This window comes from Talpa occidentalis, unplaced genomic scaffold (genome assembly GCF_014898055.3).
Source record: "Talpa occidentalis isolate TD23 unplaced genomic scaffold, MPIMG_talOcc4v2.1 talOcc4.2, whole genome shotgun sequence".
Lineage (NCBI taxonomy): Eukaryota > Metazoa > Chordata > Mammalia > Eulipotyphla > Talpidae > Talpa > Talpa occidentalis.
The window spans coordinates 60,739,381-60,764,276 of record NW_023602073.1 but is presented as its reverse complement, the minus strand read 5'-3'; the positions used below and the strand labels follow the sequence as shown (position 1 = coordinate 60,764,276).

At 37.5% G+C, this 24,896-nt stretch overlaps 1 protein-coding gene across 4 annotated transcripts in view; it reads right to left on the bottom strand.

Moving 5' to 3' along the window:
- DNAH8 (dynein axonemal heavy chain 8) overlaps positions 1 to 24,896 on the bottom strand; it is a 323,660-nt gene that overhangs the window by 250,636 nt on the left and 48,128 nt on the right. For all 4 annotated transcript variants that reach the window (XM_037519635.2, XM_037519639.2, XM_037519637.2 and 1 more), the window contains exons 12-20: positions 22,899 to 23,045; positions 17,362 to 17,559; positions 14,573 to 14,649; positions 12,790 to 12,889; positions 11,956 to 12,075; positions 10,089 to 10,224; positions 7,296 to 7,483; positions 1,301 to 1,381; positions 781 to 897 (exon numbers count right to left, since the gene is read on the bottom strand). In XM_037519635.2, the coding sequence (XP_037375532.1) occupies positions 781 to 897; positions 1,301 to 1,381; positions 7,296 to 7,483; positions 10,089 to 10,224; positions 11,956 to 12,075; positions 12,790 to 12,889; positions 14,573 to 14,649; positions 17,362 to 17,559; positions 22,899 to 23,045 (1,164 nt within the window). The remainder of the gene's footprint in view (positions 1 to 780; positions 898 to 1,300; positions 1,382 to 7,295; positions 7,484 to 10,088; positions 10,225 to 11,955; positions 12,076 to 12,789; positions 12,890 to 14,572; positions 14,650 to 17,361; positions 17,560 to 22,898; positions 23,046 to 24,896) is intronic.

Genomic DNA, 24,896 nt, shown 5'->3' with positions numbered 1-24,896 from the left:
TTTGTCCAAATGTGTACTTGAGCTATAAATTAATTTAGAAGACTAAATTTGGAAGCTTGCTGCATATATATTTGGTGGAAATTTTAGGAGTATGTCTGCAAAGAAAGCTTGAGAAGGAACTAGTTTTATTGAGGAGCAATATGTGCTATAACATCAAAGATTTATCTCCTTCAATCCTCACTTCAGCATGAGTCATTACTAATTTCAGTTTTACAACTAAAGGAACCAAGACTCAGTGAAGGAAAGTAACCTAGGGAGGAGCACACAGCTAGTTAAAGACAGAGAATCAAACCCAGGTTTACCTGACTCCCAAGTCTCTGAATAGTGTCTATTACACCATGTTGCCACCATAGACAAGAGAAGCACATGTAAAAAGATATGCACATTCTATAGTGCAAACATGGCAGAAATCAGTGGACTGTCCCTAGGTAGATGGCATTGCCTTATCTTGTTAACTTTATATGCATCAATATCAATATTTAAGCACCCCACTCTGCCATCTTTCACAGTCTACAATCATTCCCTTTTAGGTAGTGAAGTTTAGTGAAATTTAGGTTGTGGAATTTGATCATCCTTTAAGCATATAAAAAATAAGGGACAAAAAGAAGGCAAGCCTAAATATAAAGAAACAAAAAACTTTTTTTTTAATTTAATGGATGTTCTTTTAGTTAAACCTCCCATCCTTTAAAAAGTTTTTATAAAAAAGTTTTTATAAATGATCAAATATTCCTATAGCCTAAGTATTGATGTACGTAGTTTTAAATTTTTTATGTAACATACCTTCTTTAAAAGTTGATTGAACATATCCAAAACTGAGTCAACTTCTTGAAAGAAGCTTTCTAATGTTAAAGATGACCATGTTAATATTGTGAGTCCCTGCCTCAGCACGGATTCCACCTAGAAAAAAGTGAAAATAGAACTGCTTCCACCAATAAAAGAAGCATGTTTATATAAAAAAGGATTTCCTTTATTTCCTGGAAATACTGCAAGTTACAGCTCTCTAACTATGCTTCTCCTCCATGAAACCTAATAAAGGTGACTTTGTCTTTTTAATCATCTTTGGCTGTCTATGAAACAATCATGGATTCTTAGAAAGTACTCATTATTTAGATTTAGTTGTTTTTCAAAGGCAGCAGAACTTAGACAAGAAATAATTCCGTAGAACAAATAGAGCCATAACATTGAACTAGGAAGACAGAGGATCTAGGTAAGAATAGATTTTCAAAAATCCATAATCTATAGAACCAGAATCTAATTTTAAGTTACAGGAAAATCAACATAAACTTTCAGCATTACTAACCTTCTTCATTTTAGGGGTCATCAGATTGACAAACACAGAAGGCACTTCCTGACACAACTCATCATAATACTGCAGAAGACCCTGTAAAAAGTTCAAATGGCATATTTTACTTTAATTAATTTTAAAGCAACAGTCTCATTTTAACTTATGTGAGGAAGGCTTCATTATCCCTCTTTCTTCATAGTCCTGACAAGATAGAGGCTGATCATTCAGATTTATACTAATTTACTGTGTTTTTCTCTCACCTATCAATTACCTGAGCATCCCCGTTAAGCAACAATTCAATGGATCTTTCTGTACTCTCATTTTCCATACTTATTATTTACCTTTCTCTATTTATGTTATTTTCAATAGTTAGGATAATTATATTTTTGTGATTCTGGTCATTATACATTCTTGCCCTTTTTGTTCCTTCTGACATATTAAAACACACATCACTGATGCCACACTTGTACACTTGAATCCAAATAAATTTACAGAGTCAGAATTAATAAGCATTTCTTTTCTCTTTTAGATCATTTTTAGGAGATGAACTATAGTGGTACATTTTTTTATGATTTGGAAACGTATTGCACACTGTGATGGAAGAAGTGGATACAAGTTAATTCCTCCCCAAATTAATAATATTAAAATGTTCCAATGTTAACTTAATAGTTTCCAAGTTCTTTATTCCTTTCTTCCTTTTCTGTTATTTGTAGTTTAACTTTTATGTATTCTCGACAGTTCACAAAAAACTTGACTTTCACAATATCATTTAATACTAACTAAAATCCTTTAAGTGCAATATGAGATAGCAACCTGAATTTATAATAGTACCTTGACACTCAACCCTCTAAAGTCGTAACTAGGCAGTACAAAAGCCTAGGGCTTTTGATGCTAAAGCAAAAGTTTCCACAATAATAATATTCCTCTGAGGGTTTTTTTTTTTTAAATACTAATTAAATCCTGTTTTGGCAAAGGCTTAAACTATTAAACTCTTGGAAGAAAGCATACACATAAATCTTTGGGACCTTGGGTTAAGCAAGTGAAGTGCTTAAAAGCACAAGGGACAAAAAGAAAAAGGAGCTAAATTGGATTTCTCAAAATTAAAGATATTTGTGCTTCAAAGGATACTATCAGGAAAATGAAAAGACAACCCACAAAACAAGAGAAAAGTATTTGCAAGTCATATATCTGATAAGGGATTTGCATCTATAATGTATAAAACAAATGTTAATAAATTCATGAAGATTGAAATTATATCAAGTATCTTCTCTTATCACAATGGTATCAAATTATAAATTAAGCACAAAAAGAAAGCAGGAAAAACCTCTAATATGTGCAGACTAACCAACATACAATTGAATGAGTATTGGGTTAATGAGGTAACCAAAGAAGAAATTTTTTAAATACCTGAAGACAAACAAAAACTAAAACTGCTCAAGAGATGCTAAGGTTACTAATATAATTTGTTTTACAGTGTTAGTAAATCATTTGTGTGTCTAAAAAAAAATCTGACACTTTAGTAAAACTGACACATAGATACTAGGGTTACTATTGTAATCTACATTATTAGTGAATCATTTGGGTATTTGAGGAAAAAAGAACTCTTTACATTTTAATAATAAAAAGACAAATAACCCAGTGAAAATGGGCAAAGGATATGAACAGACATTACTTCAACAACCTTCAAATGATCAATATACCATGAAAATGTGCTATACATTATTAGCCATGAGGGAAATGCAAATCAGAATCACAATGAAATACCACCTCACATCCAAATGACATTAAATGAAAAAGATAATAGCAAATGTTGGCAAGGATGTGACGAAATTGCAACCCTCATACACTACTGTGGGGATATAAAATAATACATCCTCTTTGAAAATTAGTGTGCTAGTTCTTCAATAGGTTAAACACAGAGTTACCAATTGCTGAAACCCAGCAATTTTACTCCTTGGTATATACCCAAAAGAATGAAAACATGTCCACAAGGAAGTCTGTATACAAAACTTCACAGAAGCATTATTCATAATAGCCAAAAAGTAGAAGCAAACCGAATGTGCATCACCTGACAAATGGATAGCTAAAATGTGGTGTACTTACAAAAGAGAATGTTGTTTGACCATAAAAAGATATGAAGTATTGATACATGACTCAATATGAATGAACTCTGGAAAGATTGTGCTAGTCAGAGAAGCCAGTCACCAAAGACCATATATTATGTGGCTCCATTTGTATGAAATGTACAGAATTAACAAATCCACAGAGATAGAAAGTATGTTAGTGTTTGCCAAGGGAAGTTGTGGGGAGAGCTAGAGGAAAATGGGGTTTCTCTTGGAGGTAATGAAAATGACCAAAATTTATTATGGTGAGACTGACAGAGGCCTTGCAACCTCCCTTGAGACCCCACCAGACTGAGGAGACCACAGACATGCACCAGGGAAGGTACCAGAGTGGCCAGAGATCTCACAACATCCCATAAGACCCTGCAAGCACCCACCCAAACCAATGAGACCCAAGACTCACGCCAGGGAAGGTGCCAGAGTGACCAGATGCCTCCTGATCTCCCACAAGACACTGCCAGTACTTGCCCAGACCAGTAAGACCCCAGACTACACTGGGAAAGGTGCCAGAGTGGCCAGAGACCTTGAGACCTCCTGTGAGATCTTGCAAGTTGCTCACCCAGAGAGTGAAACCCCTGACCAGGGTGGTTGGGGAGCCATGCCCAGAGGAAGCCCCACAGATAGCAGCTGGGTTCCAAAGCTAATAATGGGGAAAGGGAAAACCCCAGCAAACAGCAATGTGAACCCTCAAGGACACAGTAAAACACACAGAGAGAACAAATCTCCAAAATTCAACCTCAAAGACAAGGAAGCTACATTCTCCCTATCAGATAGAGAGTTTAAATAAATTACAATGATAAAGAAATTCAAAGACATGGAAGAAAATGCAGAAAAACAAAATGAATATCCTTAGGGAAAAAATCAATTAACTGAATATAGAAAATAAATCTCTAAATAAGATATAAATGAAATTTCAGGATCTATAAAAAGAGAAATACAGGAAATAAAAAGCTCAGGAGAAAGTCACAGAAGTAGAATAGATCAAGAAGAAGAATTAGTCAATGTAATTGAAGATGCGAATGTACAAAGAACCCAGATAGAGGAGAGAAATTAAGAGGAAGAGGAACAGGAGGAAGAGAAGGAAGAGAAAGAGGAAGAAGAAAAAGAAGCACTCCAAGAATTATCCAATTCCATGAGGAAAAACAACATAAAAATAATGGGACTATCAGAGTCCCATTGACCCATTGGGGAGAGAGAAAGGATCAGAAATGTACTTAATCTTTGGTCAATCTGCCTGTTCTGTTCCCCACTCTGTCTTTTGTGAGTCCTCTCACACACACACACACCCCCACACACACACCTCTGGCCTGTATCCCAGCTCTTGTATGCATAAATAAATAAATCTTTAAAAAATAAGAAATAATTGGGGAAAACTTCCTTAAAATAGAGAAAGGAATAAATGTACAAATCAAGAAAGCTAAAAGAATTCTGGCGTACCTAAATAAAGTGAGTGTAACACCAAGACATACAGTAGTGAAACTTCTAAGAGTTCAGGACAAAGAAAGAAAATAGAAGCTTGCAAGGGGGAAGAAGCAGATAACCTATAAAGGTACCCAGATCAGGCTAACAGACTTCTCTGAAAAAACACTATCAGAGAGAATAGAGTGGAATGATGTGTTCCAAATACTAACGATTAAAACTACCTGCCAAGAATGCTCTATCCTGCAAGATTTTCCTTCAGATATGAGAGGAATACAGTCCTTTTCAGATATATAGAACATCAAGGAGTTCACAAACACTAAGTCACATCTCCAAAAAATATTGAAAGGAGATTACACATCTAAACCAAGAGAGAAATATGCACAAATAACTAAATAACAGACTATCATATATCTTATTGATTAATCATGCTAAATGTAAATGGACTGACCTCACCAATTAAAAGACACAGAGTTTCTAGCTGGATGAGAAAACAGAATCCAACCTTCTGCTGTCTCCAGCAGGCACACTTAAACTCTAAAGACAAACATAGGCTCAAAGTAAAGAGCTAGAAAACAATCCTACAAGCAAATGGGACTCATAAAAAGAAAAGACAGCCAAAATTATAACAGAGAAAACAGAATTCCAATTTTAAAAGGTAATGAGAGAGACAGGCAGGGACACTATATAATGATTAAGGAAAAGATACATCAAGAAGACATAAAACTCATCAACGTATATGCACCAAATGAAGGAGCAGTAAAATACATTAGGCAACAACTATCAACACTGAAAGCAAACATTGGGAAAAAACACATATACAGTAGGAGATTTCAACAGCCCATTCTTATCAATGGACATATCAACTAGACAGAAAACAAACAGGGATACACGATAGCATTAAATAGAGAACTAGACCTCATTGCCCTCATAGACATTTACAGGGTACTGCACAGCTAAAAAGCAGAATATATATTTTTCTCAAGTGTAGTCTATTCTCCAGAATAGACTACATTCTAGGACACAAAACAAATATCAACAAGTTTATGAAGATTGAAATCATACCTAGTATCTTCTCAGACCATAAAGTATCAAGCTCGAAATCTATCAAAATCTTTTGATCAACTATCAAAAGAAAACAAGGAAAATCTTTAATACATCAAGACTGAATAACGCACTACTGAAAGACTAGAGAATTAGTGTAAATCTGCATGTTCTATTAGTTTACAACCATTATACATTACACAGCCTTCTGAAAATATTTAATGACATGGAGAAGATGCATATGTTATAATGTTAAAACAACATGCAGAATATATATATGGGGTGCGTGTGTGTGTGTGTATGTGTGATCACAACTGTGCAGTTAAATATGCATGAAAATAGTTCAGAAAAAAAACGTGACTCAAAACTACAATGATATCATCTCATACCTGTTAGAATGGCTATTATAAAAAGGGCAAGAAATAACAAGTGTTGGCAAGGATGAGGAGAAAAGGGAACTCTTTTGCACTGTTGGTGGGAATATAAATTGGTGTAACCACACTAGAAAACAGTATGGTGGTTCCTCAAAAAATTAAAAATAGGATTACCATATGATCAAGCTATGCCATGTCAGGATACTGAACTAATACATGAAAAGAAATGAAAACAGGATCTCAAAGAGATATCTGCATTTCCATGCTTACTTATTCACAATAGCAAGATATGGAAGTAACCTAAGTATGTGTAGATAGAGACAGATAGAAGTAGAGGTATACAGACAGACAGATATGTGTCTATATATCTTTATCTACATTTATATAGTTATATACCCTTATCTATCTATAACTGTATATGGAATATTATTCAGCCATGAAAGAAAGGAATTCTGCCATTTGCAAAAACATGAATGGATAGCAAAAGCATTATACTAAGTGAAATAAGTCAGACATAGAAGGATTCAGTGTATGGTATCATTTGTATGTGGAAGCTGAAAAAAGCCAAATTTATAAAAACATAGAATAGAAAAATGATCACCAGGGGTTGGTAGTAGAGGAAATAGGGAGAGATTGGTAAAAGGGTACAAACCTTCAGCTATAAGCTGAATGAGTTCTGAGGATAGAATATATAACATAGTTGTTTGTAGGTAATAACACTGTATCATTTAATTGAAATCTGAAGAGAGTAGAATTCAAATCTTCTCACCAAAAAAATGTATATGAGTATATACATACATACATTGTGTGTGTGATAAATGTGTTAACTAATTGAATAGGAGAAATAGTTTCACAGTGTATACAAACATCAAATCATCACAATGTACAATTATATTTCTCTGTTATGTATCAACAAATCTGCAAGAAAAAGAATCAACATAGTAACAAATATCTCCTCCATGTCATATCAGCAAAACTGAAGAGAAATGCTTTTTATTTATAAAAAAAAAACCCTACTTAAAATTAATTAGAAAATATAATTGATCTTACCTGCAAATACAATTTGTCTCCTTTCAATTTACTTTCCAATTTTAGCATTCTCTTTGCTTGTTCTGGAACCTCTAACTTCATTTTTATCATGCACTTAGTTTCTCGAACAACTTCCAAAATTTTGGGATCAAAATTAACCAGCAACTTCCCGGTTTCTGGATGGCGCACAAAAAGTGTGGCTTGTAAAGCTATGAATAAAGAATGGTAGATATTACTTATTCTGGATTGTTTCTGTTCCCAGCTATATTTCTATGTCTTTCCTCGCCGGATTACTGACTCTTTAAGAGCAGAGCAATAGCTTCAGATGCCCCATGTGCCAAGGGATAGTATGATATATATGGTCAGAGCTCAAAATTGAGATAAATGGAGTGTGCAGAGGCCAAACATCAGATCCAGAGAGATAAAAATGGACCAAAATGACTCTGAAAGGGTGAAAGAGAGCTGTAATACAATGTTGGTTTGTTTTTACAGATTGTGAATTGACCCCTGACAGAAAACTGGGAGATGTGCACAACTATGAATCTGATACACCGCACCAGTTTCAAATCCTTTTCCACACCTACCCAGTTGGCTTCTTTAAGGAGGTTTATCTGAATTAAATCTCTGTTTTGAGTTTCTGGTAACTACATTCAATATCAGTAAGAAATATTTATTAAACCCACTAACATTCTAAATTCCTAGAATGTAGAGATTTTTTGGTACTACTTCTGAACTACTACCTGGATATTATTCACATAAGTAAGCATTTTCAGATATGCTTTTTATTATGACTTCATATAATCTCAACTAGTTTTTGCAGTATAGTCTCAGATTATTTGCTATCCTAACATGAACTACTTCTAGAGGCAAAATAATAGCACACTTTTAGACTAGAATGTGCAAGCTTGAATTACATCTTATTACTAAGAAACACTACAACATGAGAACATCACATGTATCTCCCAAGCTTCACGTTACTTACTAGAATGTAGTGGCATCAAATTTCTAGTAAAATAAAATAGGCTACATATCCCTTTTAAGTTAGTTGGCTTTTACTCATCAGACAAAATTAGTCCAGATAGGTTCTTTTTTTTTAAAGATTTATTTTATTTATACAAGAGCTAGGGTATAGGCCAGAGGTGCGGGAGGGTGAGAAGATTCACCAGAGACAGAGAGGGGAACAGAACAGGCAGACGGACTGAAATACACTGCTGAGGAGAGCAGTGAGACAGACAAGAGAGGTCTGCCATGCCATGTGGGTATCTCCCTGGCTGGCCAGGATCGAATTCACACTGCAGAGGCTGAGGACAGCCCCAAAGCGCTGCACTCAACCCACTGTGTCACCAGGGAGGCCCTTGATAGGTTCTTAATGATACTGGTTTCATGAGGATTTGAACTAAAAATTTTACCCAATTCATTTGGAATCTTTTGAAAATTGGCTTAGAAATCATTTGTCCTCACATGTAAATTCCAAAATTTCCTCTGAATATTCATGTAATTAAATCTGTGTTTGTTAAGGATGTACTGAGCTTGCACCAAAGATCATAAAGGTCAGCAAGACACCAAGAATGACAGCCAGGAAGTTGCTCCAGGACTGAGCAAATGTTTCATTCCACATGAATCACTATCAGAGCATCTATATAGATAAACCAACTAAACAGGCCAATACCTGGCCCCTATTATTATTCCAAGTTCCTATAGAATTAAATGTTATCACATCAACATGACAAAAGCCTTCCAGGACATTCATCCCACTAAACTGTGTTCACATGTCTCTGTTGCATCCAGGATCTGCCATTCTCTGGCTGTGTGATCTCGGGCAGGTCACTTAACATTTCAGTGTCTTTGCTTCCTCATTTATAAAATGAGGACAAGAACGGTTTCTAGCAGGGTTGCCATGAGGATTAAAGGAAGTTATATATGTAAAGTGCTTAGACAGAGTCTGACACATAATTAGCACTTTGCGTTAACTATGTCTGTCATTTAAAGGGCGCAAAGAGGAAACAGACATAGAGAGTATCCTTGAAATATGTAGGGGAGATAAGACAGATTTATAAAGCATAAATGTCAAGAAGAAACTGCATATAAAGTGTGTGGAGAACTTAAGAGGAGGAAGACATTATTTTCTGTCAAGAAGAATAAGGACAGGCTTTATGCACCAGGTGACTGTTGAAGTTTTTTTTGAAATGTTCAGATAAAAGCAAAAAGCAACAGGACAGGGCAAAAAGTAGAAAGTATAAAGTATTGCAGAATCAAATAGCACATGCTCCATAGTGTTAAAAATCCTCTTTTAGGAAGTCCTCTTCAACAAATGATGTTAGGAACCTTGGACAGTCACATAAAATACATTTCAAATAAAATGAAAAAGCTAGATCATTATTTAACTCTTTACACAAAAATTAATTCAAATTGGACTAAAGATTTGGACATAAGACCGGAAACAAAAAAATACATAGAAAACATAAGTGATACACTTCTGGACATCAATCTCAGAAACATATTTGAGGACTCAAATCCAATAGCAAGGGAACAAAGCAAAACTATGCAAATAGGATCACATCAAACTAAAAGATTTCATACCTTGAAAGAAACCACCATTTTTCAGGGGGCAGTGATAATCTAAGTATATCAACTTGAAAGTCATGATAATTTTTTATTTATAAAACCAGTCACAAGTGTAAAGAAACAAATAATTGTACCATTCCCAAAGTGAAGTTTAACCATCATAAGATTGTATTGAGGGGATATAAAAAATTGCCCATAAACTCATTCCAAATCTCCTAACACCCCTCTGCAGCATGGTCTCATACATACCATACTGTAACTGTGAGATCTCTTTGACCCAGGCCGTGTGATAGACCACTTCAAACTCCACCAGAACATAGGAAATTTTGTTATACTGACGAATGACTGCTTTACCTTCTGCACTTGATAAAATATCTGAGTTTTTCTGTGTTAAGAGAAAAAGAAAGATTTATTTTTAAAAGACTGTTGAGCACTGGCATGTCCATATCATAATGTTGTTCATGTATAAAATGATATCACATATGATAACCTTAGATTTTGCCTCAGAGTAAAAGAGATGAGGAAGGCCATGTAAGCTAGACATGGAAATAGGGAAATGTTATCAGTAGAAAGGGAAAATTGGATAAGGAAAGAAAGGATTTTTTTAAAGGTCTATTTTATTTATTTATGCATACAAGAACTGGGATCTAGGCCAGAGGTGTGGAGGGTAAGAGGATTCACCAGAGACAGAGTGGGGAGCAGAACAGGCAGATCTACTGAAATACACTGCTGAGGGGAGCAGTGGGCAAGACAGGGGTGTTAGCTCCTGCGCCATATGGGTAGCTCCCTGGACTGGGATTGAATTCCTGATGTGCCACAGTGGCTGGCAATAGTTTGATAACTCTGAGACTTAACCCTTGCACCACCAGGGAGGCCCAAGAAAGGAAAGATTTAAAAAGAGAATGAGAAATATATCTACCCCCATATCCAGGCCCAGGCTTTGAGAGACTACATCCAATTCTGTATTCCCTCCCCCACTTTTCTGGACAATACACACAGAGTGATTTTTCTTGAACTGTGACTATTAGGGCAAATTCCTACATTCCAAAGAACAAATACCAAATTTTTTTTTTATGTACAAACTGGAGGCTATAATTTTTGTTCACCTATGTCAAAACCAGCACAATCTCTGCTTTGTCACTGGAGTCATTCAATAATCAAATCCCCACCCCAGCCTCTTATCTAAAACCAGAGTTTCTATTTATTTTTTTGATATTGAGAACAGTCAAAAAACAGCAGTCAAACAGAAACAATGGGAGCTTAATATTTAATAATGATTAAATAAAAAAATTACTTGCAAGACTAGGACTGTTTTGTTCTATATTTAGGCATGCACAACAACAAGCAAACCAATGCTGCTTTGCCCTTCTGTCTCTAAGAAATCAAACAAAACAAAGAAACAAAGAAAAAATAAGCTGGTAATTCCAGAATGCCAAGAGGGCTTAAGAGCATCCTCGTGTTTTTCAGAAATCAGATAACCAGAGACATGGAGAATCAGGGGACTGTGGTATTCCTTGCCCTACATCTCCATCCCACACACAGGAATATAACATGTAGAGTGTCTTTGATTGTATCTTTACCTTCACTAGCACTGCAGGTCCCTGAATAATGTTGTTTTATTCAACATATGTCCTTATACTGTTGATAAGAAAAGTTGAATGTTACAACATAAGGACCTGGTCTCCCTTTACATCATTTCATTTCAAGTGGCAGTTTCCAGAAACCTACTGATGCTATTAAGTGAGGACTTACTGCATTCACAGATGTAAGCTTCAGTACTAGGCCTTTAGTTTCAACAAAATTTTTTTTAAGTCTTTATAAAGTGCCCTATATTAGAACAATTAGTTTTTAAAGCCTTTATAAAATACCTTATGTTATTCATGAAGTTAAAAGATTCATTCCCTTAGAGATAAATGTAATTAAATAGGGTTATCTACCCAAAAGGAAAAAAATTGGCTTAGTGTCTTTCAAGCATATTTATAAACTAAATGTTCTTTGCCTGATAAAAGAATGAGCTCTAACTACTGCTTTGGATACAAATATTACAGCATAAAATGTATTTCTTGCATTAAAAACCACCATAATCCATATCCTGTGAATTTAACTATTGACTTACAAAGAAATAGTTGATGGGCTCACTTATGCGGCGATACAGCTGCCTCACCCACAGTATTTTTCCTGCTATAGGGGGCATGTTGCGAGCAAGAGGGGGGTCATCTTTTTGAGAATGATAAAGCTGTAATTGAAGAGCTGGTATTAATGTTTGAAAGTCAGTACAATGATACAACAAAAAATACACAGCTATATTTATATTAACATTTTACCATTATTCACTTGCTTATATATGCACAGGAGGTAGTCAATAAATATGTAAATGCACCTCAGAGATGATCCCCTAAGCTTCAGAAACTATGCTGTTTACAGTGTATGAGCTTTAATTCTGTCTTAACCCTCATATTTCCTATTACATATTTTTTTTGCCTTTTATGCCAAATGTTAGGGAGATATGCAAAAGAGGGCACTTGTAGTATTATGCGCTCTACATTACATCTACCATAATATTCTCCAGTGCTTGTATTTCTACACACAAATACATTAACTTCAACAGGTTTTTCCATACACATGTGAATGCTGTTACAAAAGACAATTCTTAAGAGCAAAGGGACCCACATGTAGCTGGCATACGCTATTATACAACCTGTCATACATATATATAAACACTGTCCTACACACTGTCATACATATGCATGTATATACATATACGTACACACTGTCATTCAAAGTGACATCCACTGTCAGCACCTTCCCACATAAAGGGGGGAGCATTGAAGGTACTCAACAATGATGGATCACTCTGAAAAGCTTGGCCCATGATAGTGATGGCAAATACTTTCAGAACACTTTTATTTTTGTACTAAAGTACTATTCTATTTAAAAACATGACACTTGCCTTCTTCGTAGCTTCAAGTTCAGCCACATAATAATGAAGAATACGCTCAATTGTGTGGCTTATTTCTGATTGAAGACAGGGGATGTTTAGCTTCTGGAATCTGAAAGTTATTGAAGGCAAAGAGTTAAAAAGTAAATAAGAAGCCCACTTAAGGACTGCTGCAGTCAGCCCTAAAAATCCAATCACTTATTTGACTAATGGTCACACATTGTCTTAGGAGGAGTTATGAGGAGATGGGTGTGGTTCAGCCCTCTTGGAGTGTACAGTTATCTTATGGAAAAGGCAGATATCAGTTAAGAGATATGGTCAAGTCTGGGGAGTCAGAAAAGATTTTCCTGAGAAAGTGGCATTTCAACTGAAAATTGAAACATGAGTGGGGAGCTGACTTAGTAGAATGGAGGGGAGAACACTGTCTGTCACTCTTTCAACGTCAATGCTCACATAATTCCACATAGCTATAACCAGTCATGATTTTATCAGCCAAATATCACTTCCTCTTAGAGACTAAGGGATGCATAGAAAGCACTAGAACAATAACATTGTGATAATAAAATGGACACTCATATTTTACCAGTAAAAACAGAGGTAGAGAAAGAAAGAGAAATACAAAGACAGAGAGAAAAATGACTAAGAAATGGTACCCATCATCTGCATAGTACCGTCACTCATCAAAATAATTTTATGCTTGTTTTGACTCTTATGATGATGTTATGAGGTGGGGTCTTACCAGGTATGATTCATTTATAGAGATGAGGAACTATGGAAAAGTCAGACCCAAACCCAGACCTCTGGAGAGAATTCCAGCAGGGTCCCTGGTGTGGTCATGAGCCCTCCAGAGCTGGAAAGAAATGGCATCATATTCAGCCCATCCCTCTCACCTGGGGTGTCTCTGCCTTGCAAGGGAGCACTACTATCAGGAATAGGGTAGAAAGGAAGCTGCATGAGCACTCGGGAGGGAAAATGGAAAATTTCACTTTTAGAAGTCCATTCAGTACATTGAATTAAACATTATTTGTTTCCTTTCCAATAACATCCATGAAACTATAGCCTCAAACATATTACAAAGTATAGTAGGGGGAGGCATATGAAATAATTTAATATTCTTATTGAAAGACTTTCTACTAGAAAAAAAGAAATACGGAATATGCCATATTTAAATTTTTTACTAGACTATTTAATGGTAATGTTACAGGGCGACCCCAATGTGAAACAGGTTGGCCTGACTATGCATCCTCACCCATGCACGTAAAAGGGACTTATAATGAGACTCAACTACAGGCACACACAAAAAGGTTAATAAAGGATTTACAAAAAGGGAGAAATGAAGAAAGGACAAACTCAGGGAGAAAAAGAGAGATAAATTGGTGAATGTGTCCTACTTGTTCTGCCAAGCTGGGACCCCAGAGCACATGCTGAAAGCATGCAAAAACGCAAACTCCCCGAAGCCCATATGTCTGGGTTATATACCAAGCCTGTCTGCTTAACTCCACCCTGAGTTCCCAGCAATCCTCCCATTGGTGGCAAGGACATTATGGGATTTGTACTCTTTGCTGTCTTGGATCTCTTTGGTCTGGAGTGAGGGAGAGGTCCAAAAAACTTATTTGTGGAGTTTGTTCAGGACATTCTTCACCCTCCAACAGTAACTGAAAATTACAATATTTATCAGTTTTCAGTTTTTAAGTTAACAGAGGAGAGATTCCCAATAACATCTTAATTGAAATTGTATTTTCAGATATAAAATGATCCCACCTAGAAACTATCCTGCTTAATGCATTTTAAATACCTTTGAAGCAACTGAAGAGCCTGCTGAGAAGACAAAATTTTTCCAAAAGTACTGTTCATAAATGCCTGTATTTGGACCTAAAGTAAAATATTAAGATTTAAATGATATTTGACTTTGAAGAAGAGATTCATTTTGTTTAACAGCAACTAATGACTTACCAACAGAATCAAAATAGCCTTAAACACATTTACCTTCTGAATAACCCTAACTGCACTGGTGACTGAAATATCCCATTAATGAGTTTGTACTGGGGCCTCCCCTGGTGGCGCAGGCAGTTGAGCGCAGCGCTGTGAAGCTGTCCACAGCCTCTGCAGCGCCAGATCGATCCCAGCCAGCTGGCGAGAATCCCACATGGCGAGGCAGACCTCTCCTTTTTCACCTGCTACCCCCCTCAGCCGTGTATTTCGTCAATCTGCCTGTTCTGTTCCCTGCTCTGTCTCTGGTCCCTGATCCTCTCACCATCCCGCGAATCTGGCCTGTACCCCGGTTCTTGTAATAAATAAATAAATCTTTAAAAAAAATGAGTTTATACTGATAACTTGTTAAAATTATATTTTGAATATGCTGGGTTGAATAAAGCATATTTTTTCAAATTAATTTTGACTGCCTTTTTATTTTTACTACCAGAAAAATTAAAATCACATATGTGGCATGCATTCACTGCTCATTATTCATTAGATATTACTGATTAGGAGAATTTATGAATGTCCCATTGCAAGCATATTTCTTTGGAACATTTAGAAGTTCTAAGCATTATTGGCAGATAAATATAATGACACCAGTAGAGAGCCAGGACAATGGGTGTCATTATTTAGCATAGCCACTCTCAGAAACCTGTCTGTACGTTACAGAGGAACAAGAAGCAGACAATATTTTTCCAAGCTCCTACCTTCCCTAGCAGTCAATTCTCAATTCCTAGTACCCAAACAATGAAATAGAAACACTCTTTGTAAATTTGTTGCACTCATAAATGATACTGGTGTGGTTTCCTGAATCATACCACACCCTTAATCAAACATTGGAAAAGAAAGTAAAACACCTCCTTTTTAAATATTAAAAAGTTATCATGACCTCTAAATTTACTGAAAGATAAAATTTGTAACTATGGCCACAGTAAAGCCTTTATAATATGGCTTTCTTAATATTTTTTTTAATTTTTTTAAAGATTTATTTTACTATTTATTGATACAAGCACTGGGTACAGTCAGAAGCACGGGAGGGTGAGAGAATTCACCAGAGCCAGAGCTGGGAACAGACCAATGAAATACACTGCTGCGGAGAGCAGCGGATACGACAGGAGAGGTCTGCACGCCGTGTGAGATGCCATGTGAGACCCTCGCCGGTGGCCGGGGATTGAACCGGTGCTGCAGAGGCTGCAGGAAGCTTCGCAGCCCAGCACTCAACCACTGTGCCACCAGGGGAGGCTCATGGCTTTCTTAATAAATTATAAAAAGAATTTAAACAGTAAGTTTAAAAACACACACACACAAACTCCCATTATCATGAAGACATAATTCCCAAAGCATCTGAGAAGCAAATTCCACTCATCCCAACTAATTAAACACTAATGCAAGAACTAATATATAAGCAGATAATACAGATCAATATCTTTCAAAAACTAAAAGAAAATCCATGCCAAAAAAAAAATATTATTAGAATTTTAGGACCCTTATTTATATTGCCCAGATTACGATTATAGGCAGTGTCATTTTTAAAGAATTTTTGGGAAAAAAAATAAGAAAAGATATATAAAATACATAATTTTCCTCATCTCTATGGCAAGAATTTCAGACTCAGGAAGTGGACAAAATACAATGTTGTCCCTCCCAGTGTCTCTGCTGTTACTCAGCAACAATCTTGGGTGGAAATCTGGATTCAGAGTTGTGTTCAATGAGAATAACTGAGATCCTATAAGGCCAAAAGGTGAGAGTAATATGTTAGTTTCACCTGACACCTTTTAACCACCCTTCATTCCTCTGATGGTGCTGAGCTGTGATACAGGATGAGGGCTTCTTTGGAGCCAGCGGACATGTAAACAGCAGCGAGAATGTGTGATTTGTCTTCCTAATCTGTTCTCGAAATTTTTTTTGAAAGAATAAGCATTACAAATTCTCTCTTAAGCAGGAAAAATGGCATTGGCTCTTCCACACAACAGAGATCAAGTACAAATATTTTTTTCTTACAACTTTGCTCATTTTTATACAGTATTTGATTTCTCCCCTCAGGTGTGGTCTCTGCAGTTCTCCCACCACCATAGCACCATAGCCCCTTGTGCTCTTCCTTCCCCTGTTTTGACCCCTCTCCCTTCTCCTCCCCTACAACATGCCTCGGATCTATGGTCAGCTCGCAAGTTTTGTTCTTCTCTTGGCCTTTGTTCAATTTCTCAATATTCTACATATAAATGAAACCATCCGACATTTATCTTTTTCTTTCTGACTTACTTCACTTAGCATAATCTCTTCCAGTTCCATCCATGTTGCCACAAATGGCATGAGATTATCTTTTTTGATCACTGAGTAGTACTCCACTGTGTATATATTTTAATGCAAACTAAAGGTAAACACTAGAAACAATAGTCCTTTGGATTTCTGATGACTCATGGGAATCTCATTTTACATTTCTCTAAAAATGTAAAATATTCCATGAACCAGTTAAAATACTATTCACATTGTTAAATATTTTTTATGAAATTTGCAAGAATAATTTGTAATAAATAGCAAATACGTGCTTTCCAGTACCAATGATTACATTTCAGCTCCTCTAAAATAAAAGAACATAAAATTACTCACCTCTAAACCATTGATTTTTGTCATGAATTCTAAGAAATCTGTGTCAAATTCTGTCCTTCTTGGATCCAGAACGTCATATTGCGTTTTCTTAACCCCTTGATATATATTTTTGAATTTTATTGCCAAAATATCTATTCCCTCTATGGTAGAACTACTCAAGGCTGAAAAGGTTTGCACAATAGTTATCATTTCCGTAATCTTAAAGAGAAGTGAAAATTTTTAAATGGGATATTAGCATCCTTCTTGATAATAAACTCTTAACAAATCATTGATTAAAAAAAATAAATAAACAGGTCCTACAATCACTGAACTAAAACCAACCAGAGATAAAATAGAAGACGAATGTTTGTCACCAGTCATCACTACTCTTTGATTAGACAAGAAAAATGCTGCTCTATCATATGCAGAGAGTACTGAGACCTTTTCTCAGAATTTGATCACTTTGTTTTTTAAGGGGAAAGGGAGATAGTTTGAATAAAAGCCCTGTGGATGTCAAAGAATTTCCTTCTTTTGTTCTTGAGAATCTTCTGAAAGTCTTTGTGCTGGATCACTAAATTCAAAAGCTTTGCCATTCTTCTTGGCCTTCTCTGTAGTAACACAAACAAAATCCATACCTGCTCCTTTTGCACCTGCATTCAGGTAAATGCAAGGCTCAAGAAGCCTGAAGGATGAATGCAGTCACTTCAGAAACCTGTAGAGCCCTGGGGACCCCTGACAATGATCTTTATCTTGCAAATGCTGCCTGCATCTGCATGACCACCATCACCTGCTTCACACACACACACACACACACACACACACACACTATTCCTTCCTGTACACAGCCTATTCAGTCCCTTAATCTTCATCAATGGCTCCCCATTTTGATTCCTGATTTGGAAACTAATATTCAAAGTTCTCTAGGGCTAGCGTGATTCAGCCAATAGCTAAACAGAACAAATATGTTTTTAGGGAAAATCTCCATATACCACACATCAAGAAGACAACACCACAGGTCCTCATATGGAGTCTGAAGAATTCACAGTCTCTGAGCATATCAACCAAAAATGGCCACTTTCAGAGAAATTGTCATTCTTAGACCACTCTTTCCCTATACTTATGAAAACGATTATCATTCTAGAAGCCAGCCCAAGCCTGGAGGAAATACAAACCACCTGGAAATTACAGCTCCATCTATATGCTCTCTGTAAAGATAGGAAATATTTGAGTCTCTTCCAAACACATGTGCTCCATTCACCTACTTTACACACTTGTTCAGTTGTTCTAACCTGCTGAGACCCCTTACCTCTTACCCTACTATTCAGAGGCTGGGATGAAATTCCTGTCACTAATAGGTCCTCTATTTTTTTCCATGAGCAGATAAAGGTCATCAAGAGGCAGAGAGAACAGTCAGCCCCATGCTTGGGCCTTCAAACTTAGCACACCCCTTGCATCCCTGCCCACCATGTCCCATAGCAGCATAGGCAAATTGTGCTAATTATCCCTAACCATGCTCCTGCTTGCTTATATGGATTTGTTTTTTCACCAGTTCTCTCTTTATCAACTTTTGACCTCTCAGTATTGACAACCAAATTGTAAATCCTTCTCCACTAACCAACATTAGCATTCCAGTTCTCAACTTGCTATAATTCCCTCATCTCAGTGTCACCATTAATAAAGACCCTATCCCTCCTACCAGCTCCAGTTCCTTTCATCTTCCCTAGCAAAACTAGATTCTCACCCCTTCTCTCTGTCTTGCAAATGTTCATGGAGAAAAGAAAGAAAAACTAAACACAGGGCACTAGGAAGCACCAAGTTCACCAAAATATAACACAACAAGAAGAGGAATGAAAAACAAAATACGTATACATTTAATTCTAGCTCTTTAGGAGAGACTAACACTAAATGTACCAGCATGTCTCCACCTACCAAAAAAGGATGCAGCACCCTAAGCTGACATGTTAGAACCTCCCTGCCCAACTTGGAGGTCAAGCTCTCCAACCCCAAGTACAGACCTGTCTGTCCTTTGACTATGGCACTTAGCCACCCAGATACCTGAATCTCACTTTCCCCAATAGACGCTGTCTTAGCTTGCCCTTCTGACTCTCCTCTTCAAGTATTTAAGAGTTTACACTTTGGGACAGACCTAAAATGTTCCTACCATGACCCATTCATCAGGGCAGCTCAGTAGTCACCTCTAGGGCATTATGCAAAGTATTGACCATACTTCAGGGTAAGCTTCATAGTTCCACTATTGAAAGCCTGGACACCAATTACATATGGGAAAGATGCCAGCACAAGGGAGTCAGGGTAAAGAACAGTCAAGATACACTTCAAGGAAGGTCTCTAGGAGGCACTACCTAAGATCTGTGTGTGGAATCCTCGTGACTCCAACTTATATTCTTGTTTTTTAAAAAGATTTATTTATTTATGCATCAAGAACTAGGGTACAGGCCAGAAATGCGAAGGGTGAGAGAATTCATCAGAGACAGAGTGAGGAACAGAACAGGCAGATTTACTGAAGTACACTGCTGAGGGGAGCAGCAGGTGAGACAGGAGAGGTCTGCTGCGCCATGTGGGTAGCTCCCTGGCTGGGGATCCAACTCGTGCTGCAGAGGTTGTGGATAGCTTCACAGTGCGGTACTCAACCCCTTACGCCACCAGGCAGGCCCCTCCAACTTGTACTCTTACTACAACATATGTTCGCACAAAGGCATGTGTATATAAATGTTCATAGCAGCATTCTTTACAAGAGCCAAAAGTGGAAAACAACTGAAATATCCATCAACTAATGAGTAGATAAATAAAATATGATATATCTATTTAAAGAGTGAAATATTATTCAGCAGTAAAAGGGCTGTTAAAACATAGATGGACCTTGGAAACATGATGCTAAAGGAAAGAAACCACACAAAGACCACAGAATGTATGAAGTATCCAGGAAAGCCAAAGCTATAAAAAATAAAAGTAGATTGATAGTTTCTTAGGACTGGGCAGAGGGGAGAATGGAGTGGGACTATGAACACTGCAGGGTTTCTTTTAGTGGGAATGAAAGGTTCTAAAACCAGATTGTGAATACCATTGCACAACCTGTGACTGTATTAGAAAATACTGCCGTGTACACTATGAATGGGTGAATTATATGGAGTGTGAATTAGATCTCAGTAAAGCTGCTTAAGAAACAAACAAAAAATTGCCCCACAGAAGTATGTACAAAGGACCCCATACAGTCATTTAGTTTTCTTCTATGGGTGTGCTTCCAGTCCCAGCTGGTTCCAGAGGTTACAAGTAAAAAAATAACCTCATGAGAATTGTTGTGGGTTTTGGGGTCAGTGGGTTTGGAGTGCAGGGTCCTTGGGTTCATTCTGGGAAAGGTTTCACCACAGCTCCCCTTTCAGCAACACGCAGCAAGTTTCCCAGGTGAGTTTCCCCAAGAGACAGAGACATTAGTTATAGTTAAAGGGCAGGTTTATTAGGGAAGGGATAAAACAGTTAAACACACTTGCAGAGACACAGCAGGCAGGAAGAGCTGCCCCAGAAGGGACAGGTTTGCTGAGAGAGGCCTGCATGGTTGCAGGTGGGTGGCCTTGACAGGTCACGGGCAGGAAGAAAGCTGCTGCCCTGCAGAGGGAGAGAGTTGGTGAAAAGAGGCACCTGCAGAGTCACTGGTGGGCAGTGGGAATGCTGCCCCAGCCAGTGCAGAGACTGCACTGATATAGTCTTCTTCTGTTTGGGCGGGGCCACTCCTTGTGAGTCCTCAGTTGGTTGGTAATTTTGGATAACTGTAGAATTTGAAAGGGACCTGAGATTCTACAAAGGGCTCAATCTCCATATCTTTACCCTGGGGCCTGTGCTCTAGACAGCAGTCTGATACCTGCTTGGATGTTATGCTTTGTAATCTAGGCATCCCTCACCTTGGGATACTAGTGTCTTCCATGCCTCAGGATACTAGTTTCCTCAACTGTGTGTTATGTTAATCTCTTTCGCCCCTACCTCCTTGTGTAAGCCAGGTTTCTGGTCTTGTGGAGCCTCCTTTTTTAGTTTAGTTTTTTTTTTTTCCTATTCTTGTCCTTCATCAAGAATGACTAGGAAATGCCCTTCAACCTGTGTGATTTCCTCACCAGTGTCCAATAAATGATGAGCAAGCTCCTAAATATACTACCAGGACCAAGGGAGTTGACAAAATAGTGGAAAATAGGGAAGCTGGAAGGATGGTGCCTAGATGGTATCTTTATAGACTTTTCAAAGGCTGACTCCAAGAACACTCTCATATGGGCTGCCTTATATCCCCTGAAAAAGTATCACCAACCCCTCACAGACCACCCCCTACCCCACCCTATCAGGCCTCCCTGGAGGCCTAGGGATTAAGTCTCAGAGCTATCACTTCTATGGCCTGAGATCGATACCCAGCCAGGGAGCTAAGCCACATATGGCCAGCATACATCTCCTGTCTCGCCTGCTGCTCCCATCAGCAGTGTATTTCAGTAGATCTGTTACAGGGCAAACCCCAATATAAAACAGGGTTGCCTGACTGTGGGTCCTCACTCGTGCGCTTAAATGGGACTTATTAATGCTAAACTGCAGACACACACACAAAGGTTGATAAAAGGTTTATTTACAAGGGAAGGGGGAATGGGGAAATGAATAACTCAGGGAGAAAAAGAGGGAGATAATTTCGTAAATGCATCCTACCTGGTTCCGGTTCCGCTGACCTGGAATCCCAATGACCTGCCGAGCTGGCAAAAACCTAGCACACCTCAGGGCCAGGAAGGCGACCCCCTGGCCACATGGTCAGTTAAATACCCAAACCGAGAGCCTAGTTGCTTAACTCTGCCCTCAGGTCCTCGCAACCTTCCCTTTGGTGATCATGGGATTTGTAGTTCCCAGTGTCGTGGTGGGTGGAGTCCACAAAGCCTGTATGGAGTTTGCTCAGGACATCCTTTCCCCCTAACATATCCACCTGCTCTGCTGCCCACTCTGTCTCTAGTGAATCTTCTTACCCTCCAGCACCTCTGGCCTATGCCCCAGTTCTACACAAAAATAAAAAAAAAAATTTAAAAAAAGTATCACTCTCTCACCAGCCAGTCTCAATAAATGTATAAAAGGTGCAAAGCTTTCTAACCTGGCAAAGGCATCACTTGCACAGTGCTTATGTAGCAGACACCATGACAGGCCTAGAGAGAGAAGGTACGTGTACACCCCAGTTGTTACACAGCTGCTAGGTTCTACAGATATTCAAGATATTTTGTCTCACGCTTTTTCTGTCTAATACAATAGTTAAGAGCAGAGGCTTTTAAATTCAAGCTCCACAGGTAGCAGCACTGAGATCTTGAGACAGGTAAAATTCTGCAATAGCCTTCATGTAAATGGCAATAGACCACAATCAGGATTGGAAAAATAAGTTGTAAAACACAGTGATCTGTGAGCAATAGTGGATGTAATCATGATAACAGTGAGACATGAACTATGGAACAATAATTCTCAGTGGTGCTACATTAAATATGAAATAATAAGGAAGGTATGGCTGGGAGTGGATACAGTGAATGCATAACACTTACCTTTTCCAGTCTTTTGCAGAAGGCTTCAAATTTGCCAAATATATACATTTCTGAAACCTCAAAAGATTTTTCCCCTGAGGATTCTAAAATCTGTTTCCTTGTTTTGTGAAAAGATGTCTGATATTCCTTGAATAAAAAAATGCAATCCTATAGGAAAATTAAAAGGGGAAGAAGGGTGATGAGACATAGTTCAGAAGTCAATAGTTTAAAAATTTGATTCTCATACAGTCCCTCAACAGGTGCAGTTTCTGTTAACATTAAAAATTCAAGTTTTCTGTCTGTGTATTGATAGGTATATGAAAATCAACATACTCTTTTAAATTAACATCACCTTTGCATTTTCTTTATTCTCACATGACAAACACTAATTGTTTTTACATTTTCATGACTAATCAAAACTCCTAGAAGATAGAAATTATCTATCAATTGTATCTGTTATCTATGGGTACCTTATAAATAGCATTCTTTACATACAGATATATAAAATAGTAAGACAATGACTTATTAATTTATCATCCAACCATCATTTCTCTACAAGGAGAGCAAAAGCCTCTACTGAGTATTTTTCTGAAATCCTAATATTTGACCACAGCTATACCATTTGCTGTTCAATCAGGCTAGTGAAACTACTAGAAATAAACAAAGAGGACATTATTACTGGTCAGTAGGAATCCACTGTCATGTCAACATTTCCTGAAAACCAAACCATCTTTAAAAGTAATGTTGAACTTTTTCAAAATCACCAACGGCCACTTGAATCTTTATCATATACTGTCTCTCTGCTTCTGATCCCTCCATTTCCTTCTTCCTAATATCAGGACCTTGGTGATTACATGGGGCTCACTTGGATAATCCAGGATAATCTCTCCATCTCAAGGTCAACTGATTAACAACCTTAATTCAACCTGCAATCTTAATTCTCCCTTGCTGTTTAACACACTATTTTTCCCAAATTCCAGAGATTAGAATGTGGTCACCTTTGAGAAGTCAGTATTCTTCCCACTACAGTCACTGAATAAAAATTTATATGGGTGGGACTCAGGAATCTATATTTTTAGCAAGTTTCCCAGGTGATTCCTACAAACATCCAGATTTGTAAATAATTATTCTCATAGCTACTTCAAATTACAATATACCTTCTCTTCTCTATCTCAGTCTCCAAAACATCATCTGTACTGGCCCAGGCACTATGGAAAGCTGTATGGAAGTTCCTCAAAACACTAAAAATGGATCTACCATATGATCCAGTGATTCCATGCCTAGTAATCGACCCAAAGAACACAAAAACACTAATTTGAAAGGTAACCTGCACACCTATGTTTATTGCAGCACTTTTACAATAGCCAAGATACAGAAACAACCTAAATACCCCAAAACATGACTGGATGAAGAAATTGTGGTATATAAACACAACGGAATACTATTCAGTGATCAAAAATGATAATCTCATGCCATTTGTAGGAACATGGATAGAGCTAGAAGGGATTACGCTAAGCAAAATAAGTCATAAGGGAAAAGATGAATATCAGATTGTTTCACCTAAATGTGGAATATAGAGAAACTGAACAAAGAGTCCAGAAAAAAGACAAACCTTGGCAGCTGACCATAGATCTGAAACACACAGCAGGGGAAGGGGAAATAGAGGGGTCAAAACAGGGGAGGGACGAGCACAAGAGACGATGGTGATAGGCTATGGGTGTTTTGGTAATGGGAGAACTACTGTGACCAAACCTGAGGGAAGAAATCATATATTGTCACAAAATTAACAACGCTGTAAGAAAAAAGTATTATAAGTAAAAAAAAAAAAAAATACAGTAGCTCCACAGTGCTCTGGGAATGGGAACATTGGGTCAGGGAAAGGAAACTAATTGTGTTCTGGATTTTATAATCTTGAAGCATGGCGTGGCTTCTGCACTGGTTTCCTGCCAAGGAAGGGGATCCCTTGTCATAGTGCTGAGTCCTGGAGAAGCCAGAGACAGACTATGGGAAGGGGAGAGG